Source organism: Oncorhynchus mykiss, chromosome 7, assembly GCF_057628025.1.
Source record: "Oncorhynchus mykiss isolate SJ-2025 chromosome 7, ASM5762802v1, whole genome shotgun sequence".
In the NCBI taxonomy this organism is placed as follows: Eukaryota; Metazoa; Chordata; class Actinopteri; order Salmoniformes; family Salmonidae; genus Oncorhynchus; species Oncorhynchus mykiss.
Window position 1 is genome coordinate 47,205,425 of NC_143028.1, and position 21,314 is coordinate 47,226,738.

Here is a 21,314-nt window from a genome sequence, read left to right on the forward strand (position 1 = left end):
TTATGTTGCAGATTTATCATTGAAAAATGTTGTGTAACAAATTCAGTACTTCGATAAATACAGGCATTTGACAACGCATCATCTCAAACAATTAAAAACACAATTGACCATTCATCACATGACAAGCATACAATATTTTTTTTATAAAAACACTAAAAAGACACCTTCCCCAAGCCATGATATTTACATGTTTGCATATTTCAAAATACTTAACAATTTTTATATAAAACATTATGGATAACTTAAAAGCAAATTCCTTAAAGGTAGCTTTAGACAGATCTTGACAACTCACCAAACCAAATATTTGAATTTCAAACCCAATCAAGTAATGTTGGTTGTATTAATTTAAACTATGGAGAAGAGAACCAATAATTTTAAGTGCTAGTGGAATAAAAGAGGTATGATGGTGAACATCCACAGTGAGTTCATTGAGTTACGCATCTTTTCAGCCTTGTGGTCAACCCATAGATAGCATGGGTCAACCCTACAGTCATAGAAGACCTCACAGGATGTGAAATCTGACCCAGGAATAAATAAAGGCATGGCATCTTGGTAAATCGCATTTGGAAAGAAGATCGTCTCTCTAAGCCCGTAAAATGTACAGAGAAAGTATCAATGTCACAAAGTAACAGCGTAAACTGCTCTGAGCACAGTGAAATGCCATGCAGTGTATAGTTGCTGATCATTATGAAATGGAGCTAGGCATCTGTTGTATAAGACTCAAACTGGTGACTGGCTTTCATTTGTTCCCTGACAAACATACTGTACACGTACGGCTGTCAATAACATCAGATCAGCACCAAAATAAAACATACCACAATGATAATTAAAAATCACAATTATACTTCAGAAGAAAGTAATGCAGATATACCCACATTTTCACATCTTTTCCTACAAGCTCAAATATATCCTTGCAGTGCTTTTAGCACTATTTGTGCCATTACTCTAACGCAGTCAGTCCATTAAAGTATTTCCCTGGAAACTTCTCCTTGACAACCAATGGAATGATCAGTTGTCCACCTGTCTGCAGGCCATGGATAAATGTACCATGAAGGAGCCAATCCAAAGGTGGGATGAAAAATGGTAGTGCAGAGGTAAGGTAGTCATCAGTGCGATGGCGACATGTTTAATCTTGTCCCAGAGTATGACTCCTTCCCACCAAACACAGACTAACACGCACACAGACATACACACAAATGCACACACATCAGCACCATATCGATCCATCATGGCTAAGAGTCTTTGAGCATGTTGATGCTTGCGTAGATCTTAAGTGCAGGTCCCAGTTTAATGTTCATGGCACTCATAAGGTGGTCCTCTTTCAGTAGGAGCATGGCCTGCCCATCTATCTCCTGAGTGCGGAACTCATCTGCTATCTCCTGGCAGCCTAGGAACAAGCCACAGCGAACCCATTAAATAAATGATCTAACGTCAAAGACAAGCATGAACACTGTCTACATAAGACAATCCACTGAGGAATTAATAAATGTTACTGATCCCCAGAGGGGAAATAAGCTTACTATCATCATCACATCATCATGCCTACAGAAGAATATAGTTATGGTGTAGGCCTAAGCTAAATACTGTATTTATGAGACTTACCTGGAAGGGAGAGAATGAACTTGTATACTTCCTCCACATTCCACTTGGTGGGGTCGTTGGGCAGGAAGTGCTGAGTGAGGAGAGGCAGCTCTCGGCTCCGGGGGGACTCCTGGTCCGAGCCTCTCCCTGCCAGGAGTGACACCGCCTGGGGTGCTGGGGGCCCTGAGCTGGCTGCTGACAGGGGCGACGGAGGCTCCTCATAGCTGGACATGTCAGAGCAGGGGCTGGACTCTTCCTGGCTGGGTTGGGAGGGAATTGGGGAGGACACTGAACCCCCCTGGGTCTGCTGAGGCATAGGGGACAGCTTCTGAAACACAAAACCCATGAGTCAGCTCTGGTGTCACTGAGGGGAGCATGTTTGTTCACAGAGGACCTGTGATGTCAGTGGAGAAGTAGGAGATTATCCTACCTGCTTCTTAGAATCGATACTTTGGTGGCCGCTGTTGTGTGACCTTCTGTGCCAGCGGTTGGATGTTTTGCTCCTTTCTGGATGGAAAAGGCCTATCCGCTTCCTGCAACCAACATTATACCTGTTCCACAACAAGGATAATAGTTATGTCCACTCCCATCCCACATCTCAAAGCAACACTGCTGAGGAGCTCTGACCATGATGGATTTAATCCACTGAAAGGATCTAAACATTCTACATCTATCTGCATTTCTTGCAGTTTGGGGGTTTTAGGCTGGGTTTCTGTATAAGCACTGTGACATCTGCTCTTTGTAAAAAGGGCTTTATGAATACATTTGATTGATTAGAAATGGTACCCCAAATGTGAATTACCTTTTTGCACACACCATGGAACAAAACCGTTTTGACCCCTTGAATTTGTAGGCAAAGTCCACCCAGCCACAGAATTCACAGCTCAAAAGGGCTTTATGAATACATTTGATTGATTAGAAATGGTACCCCAAATGTGAATTACCTTTTTGCACACACCATGGAACAAAACCGTTTTGACCCCTTGAATTTGTAGGCAAAGTCCACCCAGCCACAGAATTCACAGCTCAGTTTGGGAGAATCTGAATCCTCTTGGTCTTTTAATTCTGTGGACAAATCAAAATAATTCCATGAAAGCTTACGTTATGGAGCTGTAGCACTTAGAAAGTAAATGTGTTGCTTGCCAAATAAGATGGCTTTAATCACGACGTCCCTTACCTTGAGGGGTCAGCTCCTCTGTCTCAGAGTCTGTGGTGTTGGTGGGGTTACTAACAGGAGTCTTGTCGGGGTCAGAGGAGAGCTGCTCATGCAGCTTCTTTGGGCTGTCCATCATCACAGGCAACCGCTCAATCTGGGGAAGACAACATGTGATGGCTTAATAGCACTCTTTCCAAGCTATTTATTTATTTTTACTAGGCAAGTCAGTTAAGAACAAATTCTTATTTTCAATGACGGCCTAGTGGGTTAACTGCCTGTTCAGGGGCAGAACGACAGATTTGTACCTTGTCAGCTCGGGGATTTGAACTTGCAACCTTCCGGTTACCAGTCCAACACCACTAGGCTACCCTGCCACCCCTATGACAGCAATACAATGGCAAACTAACAATGCTGTGTCCATAAGCTATAATAAAGCCTGTGCAGCAAACATCCACTAGGAAACAGGGAGTTGTTAATTGATAAGTCAAATAGGCACAGTCACTCAAGTGCGTATCAACATTTTGCGCCCCACCTCTCTCAAAAATAACACTTAATTGTGGTCTTAACATCTGTGTGCCTTCTTTCACAGACATCTCTGTATGGAACAATATTTTGGACTACAGAAGGCTATTAGAATTTATGACCAAGGCAAACAATAGTAAGACATTGCCCTTTGTCATTGCTTAGCACAGAGAGTGACGTTGCAGGATTGTTTGTGTTTGTTGCTATTAGGAATATGCCCCTGTGGGAAATCACTCTTGAGATAGTGGCATGTTGTTTACTCCTAGCTGCTAAGGAGTACCATGGGAGAAGGCACTTACAGGGAAGGGTTCAGCTCCCTCCTGGATGACAAAGCCCTCAATGACGTGGGTGAGGACCTGGGGCTTGACGATAGCCTGGGGTGGCTTGTTCTCCCCATTCTGTGGGATGCTCCCTGTCAGAGTGGGCGCCTCGTTCTCATTTCCCGAGGTCATGGCTGGAGGTGGAGTCCCAGGTGCAGCATTCACCCTGTTGGTAGTAGTGACTCCTGCCAATTACAAATTAAAAAGGAGCAGATAACGCATTGCATCATTCAATGATGTGGCCCACATTTGTACTCAATGTTTTAGAATGTATTCATGTCACTACTAATTGAGCTACAATATTATTTCACGGTGTGTACTACTGTTGTCTTCTCTAGTCATTCAAGTACTAATGTAAATAATTATATCGATCATCCACCTGTCAAATCCTGTGTAAGGGGCCCACTTCCATTACCAAGCGTTTATAATTTAACTCACTAGATACACATTAGTTACTGATGAAAATGTATCAGGATATCAAAATACGAAAACGGCCGCCACAAAAATACTTATGGCTACCATAATGAAGTAGTAACCTATTCATGAAAACAACAAACACTTCCGTGGCTGTTTGCAAAAATGTTAAAACCCTTAAAAGTACTGATAAAGTTCAACAACTGTTCCATTTCAAAAGGGAAATAAGAATTGGCTCACCTAAATTCTTCCTGCCGCTTCACTTGTGCTTTTATCCGATTCAATACACAAGCACGCGCTATGGCCTGCCTCTCTCTTTCAAAGAAATAACTGTACTACAAAGCACGCAATACAGAACAGAGACACTCGCTCGATCGAGCCCTGCACCAGTGGTGAGAGGCGGGCAGAGCAGAATAATTAAATACTTCAAAAAGGTACCGCCCTCTCTTTTTCCTCCATAGACATGTACTCTGCACTTATACTCTAACAATTAGACACATGAAAATAAAAACACTTATGTCGACAGACATTTCTGGTTCTTCTCATGTGAATAATCTCAGCCCTGCTAATTCACAGGGCTCAAGTCTATCTGAGCAACTACTGACACACAGGAACCACTCTTTAGTCTTTATACAAATGCAGGTCCTGTGACCCAATGTAGCATAACATTCCACAATTGCAAACCAAAAGAAACCTTCATTCTCTTTATAAGGAAACATACTACAGGATACTGCACAAAATATGGTTTAAGTAAGCATAATAAATACCAGGAGCAGTTGGCTATATTCTGCAACTTTGGGTTATGTTCAACCACACAGTAGGCTCTGAATGTGTTGCAATCTGGTCCAAGCAGAGAGCCAGAGGTCCTGCCTCTATTTTTAGACATCAAAGATGACGGTCTGTTTATTTTGAACCTCAGTGGCAAGCGGAGCACCTCGACTATGCATTCACACCCAAGCACTAGTCATAAAAAAAAGAGCCTTGTGGCTTTACATATTTCACTTTTACAAGAACAGTGGCAATAAAAACGGAACCTTTTAATATGATCTGCATGTTCAGCATTTTGAATGAGCGAAAATTTAAGACTACTACCATCATAAAACACATTTTCCATTTGACTAAAAGATTAAAGCACAATATTTTTGTCCATAACAAATTTGACATTTAACTCTCCCCGACAGGAACACCGTGTCCACTGCTCCTCAATGGTTCCATTGGGGATAACCAGACAAGATTCCTCATCCCTGACCAAAGCCACGAGCACAGCTGACAAACATTAAGAACAGATCTGCCTCCAAACCTGGTGCATAATTTATCAACTGTGTGTAAATGTCTTACTAAATTAGGGCATATGTGACCCGTTTCAGGAAACTAGGCGCATATCGCGGGTCACTACGTCACAGGAGAGCCGTTTGAACTTAAAAAATGTTTTTTCATCAAAATGTGTTTTTTTTGTGGCAGAAATGCCTTCTCGAACATGTGAACTTTCATGTGTCTTAATAACAAACGTGTATACCATCTGTATATACGAATAAAATTGTTAAATTACAAGCATAGTTGGTTTAGCAACAGAAAAAGCAGGAACCTTCCCGCTAGTCATGATTGGCTGAGAATGAGTGGGCTGGACATGCCGAGAGACGAGTTTGGATTGGTCTGCCATATAGCAGGCGTCTGTCCATTTGAGCTGGTCAGTATATCTAGGTAATCCTGTTTAACACAGCTTTATTTTTTTTTCACCACGTAGTAAAACTGCATAAGTGTTGCTCTCCACTTTATGGAGGACCGAGTTGTGAAATCAGTGGAATTTGAGTATGATAGCTAAGGAGATGGAGAAAACAACCGTCTCCTGATTACATCTTCAAACTAAGGGAAACCATGGCATCCAACAGGAGACGCATACATCCATGATATATACGGGTAAGATAGCCTAGCTAGCTACATTTTCAGATATTACACGTTTCTAATTTTGACAGAAAGTGGTTTAATTTCAAGTTAGTGTAGTATTAGCTAGCTAACGTTAGCTGGCTGGCTCGCTAACTAACATTACCTGTATGATCTTATTATTCATATCTCAGAACCACTTGCTTGGCCAGTTATAGCCTAATGTTAGCTAGCTAACATTGAACCTGGTTGGTTAGCTACCTGCAGATTCATGCAGGGTAGTAACATCATGAGTTGTGATTATGGTTCATTGTTTAGCTAGCTTGCCAATATGCAAGTAACCATTTCGGTGTGTTCGATTTCAGAGCAATCTTGTGTGCCACAGCATAGAATAACTGGTGAATTTACAAACACTCAACACCCGTTGAATATGACCAGTGTCAGTAAATGTTGGCAGAAAAAGCGTAATTCAATTGTTGCAAGAAGTACAGTCACTGACGCTCCGGATAACATGAAAAAACCTTTACCAGCTCTACCAGGTTGAGTAAAATAATCTGAGTATTGGTGGGGGCTAAAACTTAAAAGGGTGTGAACGATGCTGAATGGGTGTAGACAAAAGAAGAGCTCTCCAGTATGTACCAACACGTTCAAGGCCATTTTCTCAAAAGTGAAGTTACAGGTTTATCAACTTTCAAATGTTGCTACATAAGACCGAATCAAGGCGGTCGGTTACGTCTAGATTCTAGGATTTTCTGGTGCAAAACATTATTGGGATTTATCCCATGGAACATACAGTATGAGTGTGGAAAGCTGTCATCAAGGCAAAGGGTGGCTACTTTGAAGAATCTAAAATATATTTTGATTTGCAACACTTTTTTGGTTATTGCACGATTATACATATAATCCAAGATGGCGTAGCAGTGCAGATGCGGTTTGTTGTCCTCTCGATTACTTTTTGCATTTGTCTTTTTTGTATATATTCCAATTTATTTTTCAATCCCATTTTTAAATTAAATATACCTTCCAGTAACCCGCCTCTCTCAATCTGACAAGGATCCGCTATTTTTTTTAGACCCTATAGCAAAAACTTTAATCAGAAGGTAGCCAGCTAATTCTAAGTTACTAGCTATTTAGTCATTGTTAAAACACTGCTAGCGGCCTTTACCCTCTGCTCAGGCACCAGCCGTTTTTTTTAGCCTGGATAATACCTGCCAGCCTCGGACTGTTTTTCTCCACTACAACGCCAGATTCCTGCCGTAAACCCTGGACCATTGATCATCACAGCTAGCTAGCCCCGAAGCTAGCCCTGAGCCAGGCGCATCTCCCGGCTAGCAAACAAAATTATCACAACTACAATACCTCTTTCGCCATCTGGCCCGGTCCCTTCGTCAACACGGTGCCCCTCCGTACCACCACGACTGGTCCGCAGACGTAATTCCATCAGCTGTCCGGCCTTAGCCGGACGACGGAGCAGACGCTTCTACTTACCCCGGACTGCTAACTTTAAACGGCGTGTCTTCCGTGTGCTAGCTTAGTAACAACTACCTAGCGGCTTCCCTGTTTCATCTATTGCTGTACACTGGACCCTATGATCACTTGGCTACTTAGCTGATGCCAGCTGGACTATCACGGTACTCTACTTTGTTTACCTGTTGGCACTAGCCCCGAACTCAGGCCCTGTATGTAGTTAACCGACCCTCTCTGCCCATTCATTGCCATTTTACCTGTTGTAGTCTTCCCTGATTAGTGGTTGTTGTCTCACTCGTTGTTGACTTAGCTAGCTCTCCCAATCAACACCTGTGATTGCTTTATGCCTCGCTTTATGTCTCTCTTAAATGTCAATATGCCTTGTATACTATTGTTTAGGATAATTAGCATTGTTTTAGTTTACTGCGGCACCCCTAGTCTCACTGTACATGCCTTAGATACCTTTGTCCCACCTCCCACACATACGGTGACCTCACCCAGTATAACCAGCGTGTCCAGAGATGCAACCTCTCTTATCATCACTCAGTGCCTGGGTTAACCTCCACTATACCTGCACCCCACCATACCCCTGTCTTCACATTATGCCCTGAATCTATTATACCACGCCCAGAAATCTGCTCCTTTTATTCTCTGTTCCCAACGCACTGGACAACCAGTTTTGCAAGCCTTTAGCTGTACCCTCATCCTATTCCTCCTCTGTTCCTCGGGTGATGTGGAGGCTAACCCAGGCCCTGCGTGTCCCCAGGCACTCTCATTTGTCGACTTCTGTAATCGAAAGAGCCTTGGTTTCATGCATGTTAACATCAGAAGCTTCCTCCCTAAGTTTGTTTTACTCACTGCTTTAGCACACTGCGCCAACCCTGATGTCCTTGCCGTTTCTGAATCCTGGCTTAGGAAGGCCACCAACAATTCTGAGATTTCCATCCCCTACTACAACATTTTCCGTCAAGATAGAACTGCCAAAGGGGGAGGAGTTGCAATCTACTGCAGAGATAGCTTGCAAAGTTCTGTCATACTTTCCAGGTCTATGCCCAAACATGTCGAGCTTCTAATGTTTAAAATTAATCTCTCCATAAATAAGTCTCTCACTGTTCCCACCTGTTATAGACCCCCCTCAGCTCCCAGCTGTGCCCTGGACACCATATGTGAATTGATTGGGGGGCAATCTTCCTTCAGAGTTCGTTCTGTTAGGTGACAAACTGGGATATGCTTAATACCCCAGCAGTCCTACAATCTAAGCTAGATGCCCTCAATCTGACACAAATTATCAAAGAAACCACCAGGTACAACCCTAAATCCGTAAACATGGGCACCCTCATAGATATTATCCTGACCAACTCACCCTCCAAATACACCTCTGCTATTTTCAATCAGGATCTCAGCAATCACTGTCTCATTGCCTGCATCCGCTATGGGTCCGCGGTCAAACGACCACCCCTCATCACTGTCCTGCTCGCAGAAGTAAAACACTTCTGCGAGCAGGCCTTTCTAATCGACCTGGCCCAGGTATCCTGGAAGGATAATGACCTCACCCCGTCAGTCGAGGATGCCTGGTCGTTTATTAAAAGTAATTTCCTCACCATTTTAAATAAGCATGCCCCTTTCAAAAAATATAAAACTAAGAAGAGATATAGCCCTTGGTTCACTCCAGACCTGACTGTCCTTGACCAGCACAAAAACATCCTGTGGTGGACTGCAATGGCATCAAATAGTCCCCGCAATATGCAACTGTTCAGGGAAGTCAGGAACCAATATACACAGTCAGTCAGGAAAGCAAAGGCTAGCTTTTCAAACAGAAATTTGCATCCTGTAGTTCTAACCCAAAACAGTTCCGGGACACTAAAGTCAATGGAGAACAAAAGCACCTCCTCCCAGCTGCCCACTGCACTGAGGCTAGATGACACAGTCATTACGATAAATCCATGATAATCAAAACATTTCAATAAGCATTTCTCTACAGCTGGCCACGCTTTCCTCATGGCTATTTGTCACATACACATGGTTAGCAGATGTTAATGCGAGTGTAGCGAAATGCTTGTGCTTCTACTTCCGACAATGCAGTAATAATCAACGAGTAATCTAACAATTCCAAAACTACTACCTTATACACACAAGTGTAAAGGGATAAAGAATATGTTATTAAAGATATATGAATGAGTGATGGTACAGAGCGGCATAGGCAAGATGCAGTAGATGGTATCGAGTACAGTATATACATATGAGACGAGTAATGTAGGGTATGTAAACAAAGTGGCATAGTTTAAAGTGGCTAGTGATACATGTATTACATAAAGATGCAGTAGATGTAGAGTACAGTATATACGTATACATATGATAAGAATAATGTAGGGTATGTAAACATTATATTAAGTAGCATTGTTTAAAGTGGCTAGTGATATTTTACATAAATTCCCATCAATTCCCATTATTATAGTGGCTGGAGTTGAGTCAGTGTGTTGGCAGCAGCCACTCAATGTTAGTGGTGGCTGTTTAACAGTCTGATGGCCTTGAGACTGAAAAACAGCTTCTGTCTCTCGGTCCCAGCTTTGATGCACCTGTACTGACCTCGCCTTCTGGATGCTAGCGGGGTGAACAAGCAGTGGCTCGGGTGGTTGTTGTCCTTGATGATCTTTATGGCCTTCCTGTGACATCGGGTGGTGTAGGTGTCCTGGAGGGCAGGTAGTTTGCCCCCGGTGATGAGTTGTGCAGACCTCACTACCCTCTGGAGAGCCTTACGGTTGTGGGCGGAGCAGTTGCCTTACCAGGCGGTGATACAGCCCGACAGGATGCTCTCGATTGTGCATCTGTAGAAGTTTGTGAGTGATTTTGGTCACAAGCCGAATTTCTTCAGCCTCCTGAGGTTGAAGAGGCGCTGCTGCTGCTGCGCCTTCTTCACGATGCTGTCTGTGTGGGTGGACCAATTCAGTTTGTCTGTGATGTGTACACCGAGGAACTTAAAACTTACTACTCTCTCCACTACTGTCCCATCGATGTGGATAGGGAGGTGTTCCCTCTGCTGTTTCCTGAAGTCCACAATCATCTCCTTAGTTTTGTTGACGTTGAGTGTGAGGTTATTTTCCTGACACCACACTCCAAGGGCCCTCACCTCCTCCCTGTAAGCCTACCACTGTAGTGTCGTCCGCAAACTTGATGATTGAGTTGGAGGCGTGCGTGGCCACGCAGTCGTGGGTGAAAAGGGAGTACAGGAGAGGGCTCAGAATGCACCCTTGTGGGGCCCCAGTGTTGAGGATTAGCGGGGTAGAGATGTTGTTACCTACCCTCACCACCTGGGGGCGGCCCGTCAGGAAGTCCAGTACCCAGTTGCACAGGGCGGGGTCGAGACCCGGGGTCTCGAGCTTGATGACAAGTTTGGAGGGTACTATGGTGTTAAATGCTGAGCTGTAGTCAATGAACAGCATTCTCACATAGGTATTCCTCTTGTGCAGTGTGGTTGAGGTTGCATCATCTGTGGACCTATTTGGGCGGTAAGCAAATTGGAGTGGGTCTAGGGTGTCAGGTAGAGTGGAGGTGATATGGTCCTTGACTAGTCTCTCAAAGCACTTCATGATGACGGAAGTGAGTGCTACGGGGAGGTAGTCGTTTCGCTGTTACCTTAGCTTTCTTGGGAACAGGAACAATGGTGGCCCTCTTGAAGCATGTGGGAACAGCAGACTGGGATAAGTATTGATTGAATATGTCCGTAAACACACCAGCCAGCTGGTCTGCGCATGCTCTGAGGGCACGGCTGGGGATGCCGTCTGGGCCTGCAGCCTTGCGAGGGTTAACACGTTTAAATGTTTTACTCACCTCGGCTGCAGCGAAGGAGAGTCCGCATGTTTTGGTTGTGGGCCGTGTCAGTGGCACTGTATTGTCCTCAAAGCGGGCAAAAAAGTTATTTAGTCTGCCTGGGAGAAAGACATCCTGGTCCGTGACGTGGCTGGTTTTCTTTTTGTAATCCGTGATTGACTGTAGACCCTGCCACATACCTCGTGTCTGAGCCGTTGAATTGCGATTCTACTTTGTCTCTATATTGACACTTAGCTTGTTTGTCCGTATACATCTGGCCCTTCTTTGGACACTGTGCTAACAAACCTCCAAACGAGCTTCAATGCCATACAACACTCCTTCTGTGGCCTCCAACTGCTCTTAAACATTAGCAAAACCAAATGCATGCTTTTCAACCGTTCGCTGCTCGCACCAGAGTGATCATGGGCCTCTTGGCTGCATCTCTGATCAGTCTTCTCCTTGTATGAGCTGAAAGTTTAGAGGGACGGCCAGGTCTTGGTAGATTTGCAGTGGTCTGATACTCCTTCCATTTCAATATTATCGCTTGCACAGTGCTCCTTGGGATGTTTAAAGCTTGGGAAATATTTTTGTATCCAAATCCGGCTTTAAACTTCTTCACAACAGTATCTCGGACCTGCCTGGTGTGGTCCTTGTTCTTCATGATGCTCTCTGCGCTTTTAACGGACCTCTGAGACTATCACAGTGCAGGTGCATTTATACGGAGACTTGATTACACACAGGTGGATTGTATTTATCATCATTAGTCATTTAGGTCAACATTGGATCATTCAGAGATCCTCACTGAACTTCTGGAGAGAGTTTGCTGCACTGAAAGTAAAGGGGCTGAATAATTTTGCATGCCCAATTTTTCAGTTTTTGATTTGTTAAAAAAGTTTGAAATATCCAATAAATGTCGTTCCACTTCATGATTGTGTCCCACTTGTTGTTGATTCTTCACAAAAAAATACAGTTTTATATCTTTATGTTTGAAGCCTGAAATGTGGCAAAAGGTCGCAAAGTTCAAGGGGGCCGAATACTTTCGCAAGGCACTGTAGTGTCTGATCAAGGTCCCCAGTTCACGTCTAGGGTCTGGAAAGCGTTCATGGAACATCTGGGGGTCTCGATCAGCCTTACTTCAGGGTTTCACCCCAAGAGTAATGGGCAGGTGGAGAGAACGAACCAGGATGTGGGCAGGATTCTGCGGTCCTATTGCCAGGACCGGCCGGGGGAGTGGGTGGTGTTCGTATCCTGGGCCGAGATGGCACAGAACTCGCTTCGCCACTCCTCCACTAACCTCTCTCCCTTCCAGTGCGTACTGGGGTACCAGCCGGTTCTGGCGCCTTGGAATCAGAGTCAGATCGAGGTTCCTGCGGTGGACGACTGGTTCAGGTGCGTGGAGGAGATATGGGAAGCTGTCCGTGTTCCCCTTCAGCAGGCCGTGACGCCTGCTGAAACCTGCCCCTCCGCCTGCCCTGCCGGAAGCTGGGTCCGTGGTTTGTGCGGCCATTTAAAGTCCTGAGGAGAGTGAACGAGGTTTGTTATAGGTTACAGCTTCCAACCAATTACCGTATTAAACCCTCGTTCCATGTGTCTCTCCTCAGGCTGGCCCGCTCCAGGAGTCTGAGGTGCGGGAGCTTTCTCTGCCCCCTCTAGACATCGGGGGGGGGGGGGGGGGGGGGGGGGGGGGCGGCGTACTCCGTCCGCTCCATACTGGATTCGAGGCGTCGGGCGAGGGGCCTTCAGGATCTCGTGGAGTGGGAGGGGTACGGTCCGGAGGAGAGGTGCTGGGTTCCGGGCGAGAACGTGTTGGACCCTTCAATGCTGCAGGAGTTCCACCGTCTTCGCCCGGATCGCCCTGCGCCTCGCCCTCCGGGTCGTCCCCGAGGCTGGTGTCGACACGCTGCTGGAGCTGCATGTCAGGGGGGGGGGGGGGGGTGGTACTGTCACAACTTCTGCCAAAGTTGGTTCCTCTCCTTGTTCGGGCGGCGTTCGGAGTCACCGACCTAGCCATCGCTGATACACTTTTCATTTTCCATTGGCTTTGTCTTGTCTTCCATCACACCTGGTTCCAATTCCATCAATGACATGTTGTGTATATAACCCTCTGTTCCCCCTCATGTCCTTGTCGGTAATTGTTTCTTGTAGTGCTTATGCACGGTATGCTGGTATTTAACGGGTTTTGTTTGACCCATTTATTGTATTGTTCTGTTAACCTGCCTAGGACTGAACACCTCGCCAACAGCCAATGAAATTGGAGGGCACCAAATACAAATCAACAGAAATTTCATAAATCAAATTTCTCAAACATACAAGTATTAGGCACCATTTTAAAGATACAATTATCATTAATCCAGCCACAGTGTCTGATTTTAAAGCTATACAAACAATTATGTTAGGTCACCACCATGCCACAGAAAAACCCAGCCATTTTTCCAGCCAAAGAGAGGAGTCACAAAAAGCACAAATAGAGATAAAATTAATCGCTAACCTTTGATGATCTTGATACACATAGGACTTCATGTTACACAATACAAATCAAATCGAATTTTATTTGTCACATACACATGGTTAGCAGATGTTAATGCGAGTGTAGCGAAATGCTTGTGCTTCTAGTTCCGACAATGCAGTAATAACAAGTAATCTAACTAACAATTCCAAAACTACTGTCTTGTACACAGTGTAGGGGGATAAAGAATATGTACATAAGGATATATGAATGAGTGATGGTACAGAGCAGCATAGGCAAGATACAGTAGATGGTATCGAGTACAGTATGTACAAATGAGATGAGTATGTAAACAAAGTGGCATAGTTAAAGTGGCTAGTGATACATGTATTACATAAGGATACAGTCGATGATATAGAGTACAGTATATACGTATGCATATGAGATGAATAATGTAGGGTAAGTAACATTATATAAGGTAGCATTGTTTAAAGTGGCTAGTGATATATTTACATCATTTCCCATCAATTCCCATTATTAAAGTGGCTGGAGTTGAGTCAGTGTCAGTGTGTTGGCAGCAGCCACTCAGTGTTAGTGGTGGCTGTTTAACAGTCTGATGGCCTTGAGATAGAAGCTGTTTTTCAGTCTCTCGGTCCCAGCTTTGATGCACCTGTACTGACCTCGCCTTCTGGATGATAGCGGGGTGAACAGACAGTGGCTAGGGTGGTTGATGTCCTTGATGATCTTTATGGCCTTCCTGTGACATCGGGTGGTGTAGGTGTCCTGGAGGGCAGGTAGTTTGCCCCCGGTGATGCGTTGTGCAGACCTCACTACCCTCTGGAGAGCCTTACGGTTGAGGGCGGTGCAGTTGCCATACCAGGCGGTGATACAGCCCGCCAGGATGCTCTCGATTGTGCATCTGTAGAAGTTTGTGAGTGCTTTTGGTGACAAGCCGAATTTCTTCAGCCTCCTGAGGTTGAAGAGGCGCTGCTGCGCCTTCTTCACGATGCTGTCTGTGTGAGTGGACCAATTCAGTTTGTCTGTGATGTGTATGCCGAGGAACTTAAAACTTGCTACCCTCTCCACTACTGTTCCATCGATGTGGATAGGGGGGTGTTCCCTCTGCTGTTTCCTGAAGTCCACAATCATCTCCTTAGTTTTGTTGACGTCGAGTGTGAGGTTATTTTCCTGACACCACACTCCGAGGGCCCTCACCTCCTCCCTGTAGGCCGTCTCGTCGTTGTTGGTAATCAAGCCTACCACTGTTGTGTCGTCCGCAAACTTGATGATTGAGTTGGAGGCATGCGTGGCCACGCAGTCGTGGGTGAACAGGGAGTACAGGAGAGGGCTCAGAACGCACCCTTGTGGGGCCCCAGTGTTGAGGATCAGCGGGGAGGAGATGTTGTTGCCTACCCTCACCACCTGGGGGCGGCCCGTCAGGAAGTCCAGTACCCAGTTGCACAGGGCGGGGTCGAGACCCAGGGTCTCGAGCTTGATGACGAGCTTGGAGGGTACTATGGTGTTGATTGCCGAGCTGTAGTCGATGAACAGCATTCTCACATAGGTATTCCTCTTGTCCAGATGGGTTAGGGCAGTGTGCAGTGTGGTTGAGATTGCATCGTCTGTGGACCTATTTGGGCGGTAAGCAAATTGGAGTGGGTCTAGGGTGTCAGGTAGGGTGGAGGTGATATGGTCCTTGACTAGTCTCTCAAAGCACTTCATGATGACGGAAGTGAGTGCTACGGGGCGGTAGTCGTTTAGCTCAGTTACCTTAGCTTTCTTGGGAACAGGAACAATGGTGGCCCTCTTGAAGCATGTGGGAACAGCAGACTGGTATAGGGATTGATTGAATATGTCCGTAAACACACCAGCCAGCTGGTCTGCGCATGCTCTGAGGGCGCGGCTGGGGATGCCGTCTGGGCCTGCAGCCTTGCGAGGGTTAACACGTTTAAATGTCTTACTCACCTCGGCTGCAGTGAAGGAGAGACCGCATGTTTTCGTTGCAGGCCGTGTCAGTGGCACTGTATTGTCCTCAAAGCGGGCAAAAAAGTTATTTAGTCTGCCTGGGAGCAAGACATCCTGGTCCGTGACTGGGCTGGATTTCTTCCTGTAGTCCGTGATTGACTGTAGACCCTGCCACATGCCTCTTGTGTCTGAGCCGTTGAATTGAGATTCTACTTTGTCTCTGTACTGGCGCTTAGCTTGTTTGATAGCCTTGCGGAGGGAATAGCTGCACTGTTTGTACTCGGTCATGTTGCCAGACACCTTGCCCTGATTAAAAGCAGTGGTTTGCGCTTTCAGTTTCACACAAATGCTGCCATCAATCCACGGTTTCTGGTTAGGGAATGTTTTAATCGTTGCTATGGGAACGACATCTTCAACGCACGTTCTAATGAACTCGCACACCGAATCAGCATATTCGTCAATGTTGTTATCTGACGCAATACGAAACATCTCCCAGTCCACGTGATGGAAGCAGTCTTGGAGTGTGGAGTCAGCTTGGTCGGACCAGCGTTGGACAGACCTCAGCGTGGGAGCCTCTTGTTTTAGTTTCTGTCTGTAGGCAGGGATCAACAAAATGGAGTCGTGGTCAGCTTTTCCGAAAGGGGGACGGGGCAGGGCCTTATATGCGTCGCGGAAGTTAGAGTAACAATGATCCAAGGTCTTTCCACCCCTGGTTGCGCAATCGATATGCTGATAAAATTTAGGGAGTCTTGTTTTCAGATTAGCCTTGTTAAAATCCCCAGCTACAATGAATGCAGCCTCCGGATAAATCGTTTCCAGTTTGCAGAGAGTTAAATAAAGTTCGTTCAGAGCCATCGATGTGTCTGCTTGGGGGGGATATATACGGCTGTGATTATAATCGAAGAGAATTCTCTTGGTAGATAATGCGGTCTACATTTGATTGTGAGGAATTCTAAATCAGGTGAACAGAAGGATTTGAGTTCCTGTATGTTTCTTTTATCACACCATGTCACGTTGGCCATGAGGCATACGCCCCCGCCCCTCTTCTTACCAGAAAGATGTTCGTTTCTGTAAGCGCAATGCGTGGAGAAACCCGTTGGCTGCACCGCTTCGGATAGAGTCTCTCCAGTGAGCCATGTTTCAGTGAAGCAAAGGACGTTACAGTCTCTGATGTCCCTCTGGAATGCTACCCTTGCTCGGATTTCATCAACCTTGTTGTCAAGAGACTGGACATTGGCAAGAAGAATGCTAGGGAGTGGTGCATGGTGTGCCCGTCTCCGGAGTCTGACCAGAAGACCGCCTCGTTTCCCTCTCTTTCGGAGTCGTTTTTTTGGGTCGCTGCATGGAATCCACTCCGTTGTCCTGTTTGTAAGGCAGAACACAGGATCCGCGTCGCGAAAAACATATTCTTGGTCGTACTGATGGTGAGTTGACGCTGATCTTATATTCAGTAGTTCTTCTCGACTGTATGTAATGAAACCTAAGATGACCTGGGGTACTAATGTAAGAAATAACACGTGAAAAAACAAAAAACTGCATAGTTTCCTAGGAACGCGAAGCGAGGCGGCCATCTCTGCCCGGCGCCGGAAGTCAAAACATGTATGTTTTGTTCGATAAAGTGCATATTTATATAAAAAAATCTAATTTTACATTGGCGCGTTACGTTCAGTAGTTCTAAAACATGCGGTAATTGTGCAGAAAGCCACATGATTTCACAGAAATACTCATTATAAATGTTTTTGAAAATTCAAGTGTTATGCATGGAACTTTAGATACACTTCTCTTTAATGCAACCGCTGTGTCAGATTTCTAAAAAACTTTACGGAAAAAGCATAATCTGAGTACGGCTCTCAGAGCCCAAACCAGCCAAAAGAAATATCCGCCATGTTGCGCAGTCAACATTAGTCAAAAATATAGCATTATAAATATTCACTTACCTTTGCTAATCTTCATCGGAATGCACTCCCAGGAACCGCAGTTTCACCATAAATTTTTGTTTTGTTCGATAATGTCCATAATTTATGTCCAAATAGCTTCTTTTGTTAGGGCGTTTGGTAAACACATCCAAACACTTGTTCAGGTCCAGTCGGATGAAAAGTTACAAAAGTTATTACAGGTCGAAGAAACATGTCAAACTATGCATAGAATCAATCTTTAGGATGTTTTTATCATAAATGTTCAATAATGTTCCAACCGGAGAATTCCATTGTCTGTAGAAAAGCAACGGAACGAGAGATACCTCTCATGTGAACGCGGGACTGAGAACGAGGCTGCTGCCAGACCCCTTAGTCAAACATCTCTCATTTTCTCCCACCTCACAGTAGAAGCCTGAAACCATGTTCTAAAGACGGTTGACATCTAGTGGAAGCCTTAGGAAGTGCAAAATAACCCATATCCCACTGTGTATTCGATAGGGGCTGAGTTCAAAAACTACAAACCTCAGATTTCCCACTTCCTGTTTGGGTTTTTGCCTGCCATATGAGTTCTGTTATACTCACAGACATCATTCAAATAGTTGTAGAAACTTCAGAGTGTTTTCTATCCAATACTAATAATAATATGCATATATTAGCATCTGGAACTGAGTATGAGGCAGTTCACTCTGGGCACGCTATTCATCCAAAAGTGAAAATGCTGCCCCCTATCCCAAAGACGTTAACGGTGGTAAATGCATATTAAACGACACCGTTGTAAATCAGTTTTCGCTCTCCTGCGCCTGACTTCTCTGACGCCAGTACGCACCTCACGACATCTATTGAATGAGCAATGGATAAATGGTAGGCTAATAATTGTTGAGTAGCGGGAATAAACCAGTCATGTTAGAAAATATGATTATGACCTATAGGCCTATACAATAAAAGTCAAATAACCATATTAGGCTGTATACTGCTATGTGATCTCCTTACCAACATCAAATGCATCGGTTTTATCATCACGTTTCAAAAGTCTTTATTAGCCTACCATTATAATTCCTGTGCATCAAACAAAACATTTCCCCAGAAGAACAATATTTTCTTGCAATAGAATTGATCAACCACTAGAAGTTGTGCGTACGCATTGGTCTGAGCTGTATGTGAGATACGCACACTTTCCCGTCAAGTTCTAAATGGATAAATACCAACCTGCGGGAAAACTGGCACACGCAAGGTTGAAAGAGTCTTTCTTGTGCACACACCTTTGATAAATTAGGCCCCCGGAGAGCAGTACATGGCAGAGCGGCTTATGTTTGATCTGGCTTTCCAAAGTTGTAATTGGTTGTAAATATGATAACAATAGACCACCCCCAGTCCTGTCTCTAGGAAATATAACTAAGAGATGGGGTGATACAAGCTTGTTAACATGAATCATTAAAACCAAATGTCCTGCTACCTTGTGGTTGGCTGATGGGTGTGACCGGGTCAGTCTTTGGCTGCTCTGTTGGCTTGGTGGCTTGTGGTGGAGACTGGGCAGATGGGGTACACTGCTGCTGTACTCTGGTAGTTGGGCAGCGCTCTCTGACCACCAATGACGTGGGCTTGTCCTGCCCTTTACTGTCCTGGACCAATCGGGAAGCCTGAGAGTACGTAATTGAATATAGAGAGAAGGGAGAGAGAGTTTAGTGAAACATATTTGACTAATTATATATTTTAGGCATACTGACACATTGTTACAGAGTAATCCTCTCCCATTTCCATAATTCTTGTTGTGACTGCTGTGTACTAACCTGTGAGGGCGCTGGTTGTATCTGGAGGTTAATGGCTGTGAGTTGTACTGGCTGGGCTTTGGCTTGGCTCAGGTTGGAGTGGAGAGCATGTGGGCTGATGGTTGAGTGAAAGATGGTTGCCTGCTGACTGGGTGTAGTGGGTTGGTGGTGAGAGGTGGGTTTGGGCAGCACAGGGATAGGGCCTGGCTGGCTGGGAGAATGGGGGACCAGAGAGGTAGTCTGCAGGTGTGGCTGGATGGAGGCAGTTTGCAGTAGCTGGCCCTGGGTCCTCTGGGAAGCCTGGGTCTGCTGGATCACAAACTGCTGCTGTTTGTGCTGCTGGACCAGGGAGTGGGGCTGGATCTGGGTGTATGCTGGAACAAGAATCGAGGATTTTATTACATAAAAAAATCTTATAGTTAAGTCAGTACATGTACACAAAAGGAAAATCGACTCTTCCCACAAAAAAAAAAAACCCGAATAGTGGACCTCTAAAAAGGAATTCATTTATTTGCTTTTGTTGTCAAAAGACCTTGTCGAAAAGCACAAGGCAGACTTGCCTTAAACCATTGTCGAGGGTTTGACCAGCCATTACTCACTAATGTCTCCAAAGGGTCTGTCATCACCTGACAGGGCTTCTGCTGACAAAATGACAACCTGAGGACTTAACTTCCCAGAACCCAGGGACACAACTCATCATTCATGTATTGTACTGTCGTTCAGTGAAATGGGCTCTACACAGCAACAGTCAGAGTAGCCTTGGGCCAAACATATGCAGGAGGAAAGCCAGAGGGAAATAAGAAGAAGCCAATGCTCCATGACATGCTGTATGTAGTCATCTGTGAGTCAATCCCCCAAGCCTTCAGTTGCCCAAACACTCCCAAACAACTCTCCCAAGGAAACAATGAGGTTGGATCTGGCCCTCATCATTACCTAGGAGGTTCTCATGAATCATCTCTCCTAGGAGCTGTTAACCTGTTTGTCTCAGGTGTAAGCCCTAGGGTCTTACAGTAGCTTCGCTCAGATGATCTTAGTAAACTAACAGTGTCTGAGGAGTCTAACATTAACCTTCGTGGATCTCTTTTGATTATGAAGGATTGATGCCAAAGATATTAGGGTTCCTCCCTGCCCCCCCCCCCCCTCTTTTAGTATATTTTGTGTGGGATAGGCTCCATCTGGTATGAATGTTTCTCTGTTTCGCGGTAACCACAGTCTACCCTGCTGTGAAAATAGAGACGTTTCCATCCGGCAGAGTTGCATGTCATTAGTCATTTATACCACAGGATCTTCTGGAAAGTGCTTGATTTTCACGTGGCAAAACTCTATGAAACCCACAGCATGTGGTTAGCTATAGTTTCACTAAGTACAGGGTGAAGACTGACATCTCTCAGAAAGTAGCATGATAAAAGCCTTTGACGGATACTCTCAATTACATGATAACATAGTAAAAGATCTACCTACCACCCAGCCCTCACTAAGGATAAATGTAAAAGAGGCTGTATAATAACGGCTATCAATTCAGCAGATAGGCCTAGCACTTGTGTGAACAGATGAGTGGATTTCCGAACGACTGCACACCGGATACAAGCAACAAAACTCAGTCCTGCTCGACAGCTTTCTCAAGCACTGTAATGAGTAACAGAGAAAAGTCTTGGAAGGAGAGGAAGGGGGATTCATTTAAATGCCTTTTGTCCCTCAAGGCCTTTGGATTAAGGCCTCACTAAGCAACCACTCCCCCATACCTGTGTGTTGTTTCAGAATGTCTAGAGGAAAGGACTCAGTGCACATTCCCTATGGGGTTTCAATAGCAGACTGGAAAACACCGGAGTTTCTGCAATCTACTATTGCTGCTTTAGTTTAGAAACCTCACCCACACATCACTGTAAATCACTTCATAACAAACAGGTAGAGTGCATATGGAAAGTATTCAGACCCCTTCCTTTTTGCAATTTATTTTTTACATTACAGCCTTATTCTAAAATTGATTAAAATATTTTTTCCCCGCTTCAATCTACACACAACACCTCATAATGACAAAGCGAAAAACAGTTTGAAGTTTAAAAAAATAAAAAT

The 21,314-nt window shown here is 44.9% G+C and overlaps 1 protein-coding gene across 7 annotated transcripts in view; it reads right to left on the bottom strand.

The window, feature by feature from the left end:
* LOC110527983 (polyhomeotic-like protein 2) overlaps positions 1-21,314 on the bottom strand; it is a 56,336-nt gene continuing 35,022 nt past the window's right edge. For all 7 annotated transcript variants that reach the window (XM_021609659.3, XM_090241157.1, XM_090241156.1 and 4 more), the window contains exons 8-15: positions 19,263-19,615; positions 18,929-19,112; positions 3,559-3,764; positions 2,759-2,891; positions 2,526-2,646; positions 2,012-2,132; positions 1,603-1,909; positions 1-1,387 (exon numbers count right to left, since the gene is read on the bottom strand). In XM_021609659.3, coding sequence (XP_021465334.3) covers positions 1,233-1,387; positions 1,603-1,909; positions 2,012-2,132; positions 2,526-2,646; positions 2,759-2,891; positions 3,559-3,764; positions 18,929-19,112; positions 19,263-19,615 — 1,580 coding nt within the window. In that variant the 3' untranslated portion in view covers positions 1-1,232. The remainder of the gene's footprint in view (positions 1,388-1,602; positions 1,910-2,011; positions 2,133-2,525; positions 2,647-2,758; positions 2,892-3,558; positions 3,765-18,928; positions 19,113-19,262; positions 19,616-21,314) is intronic.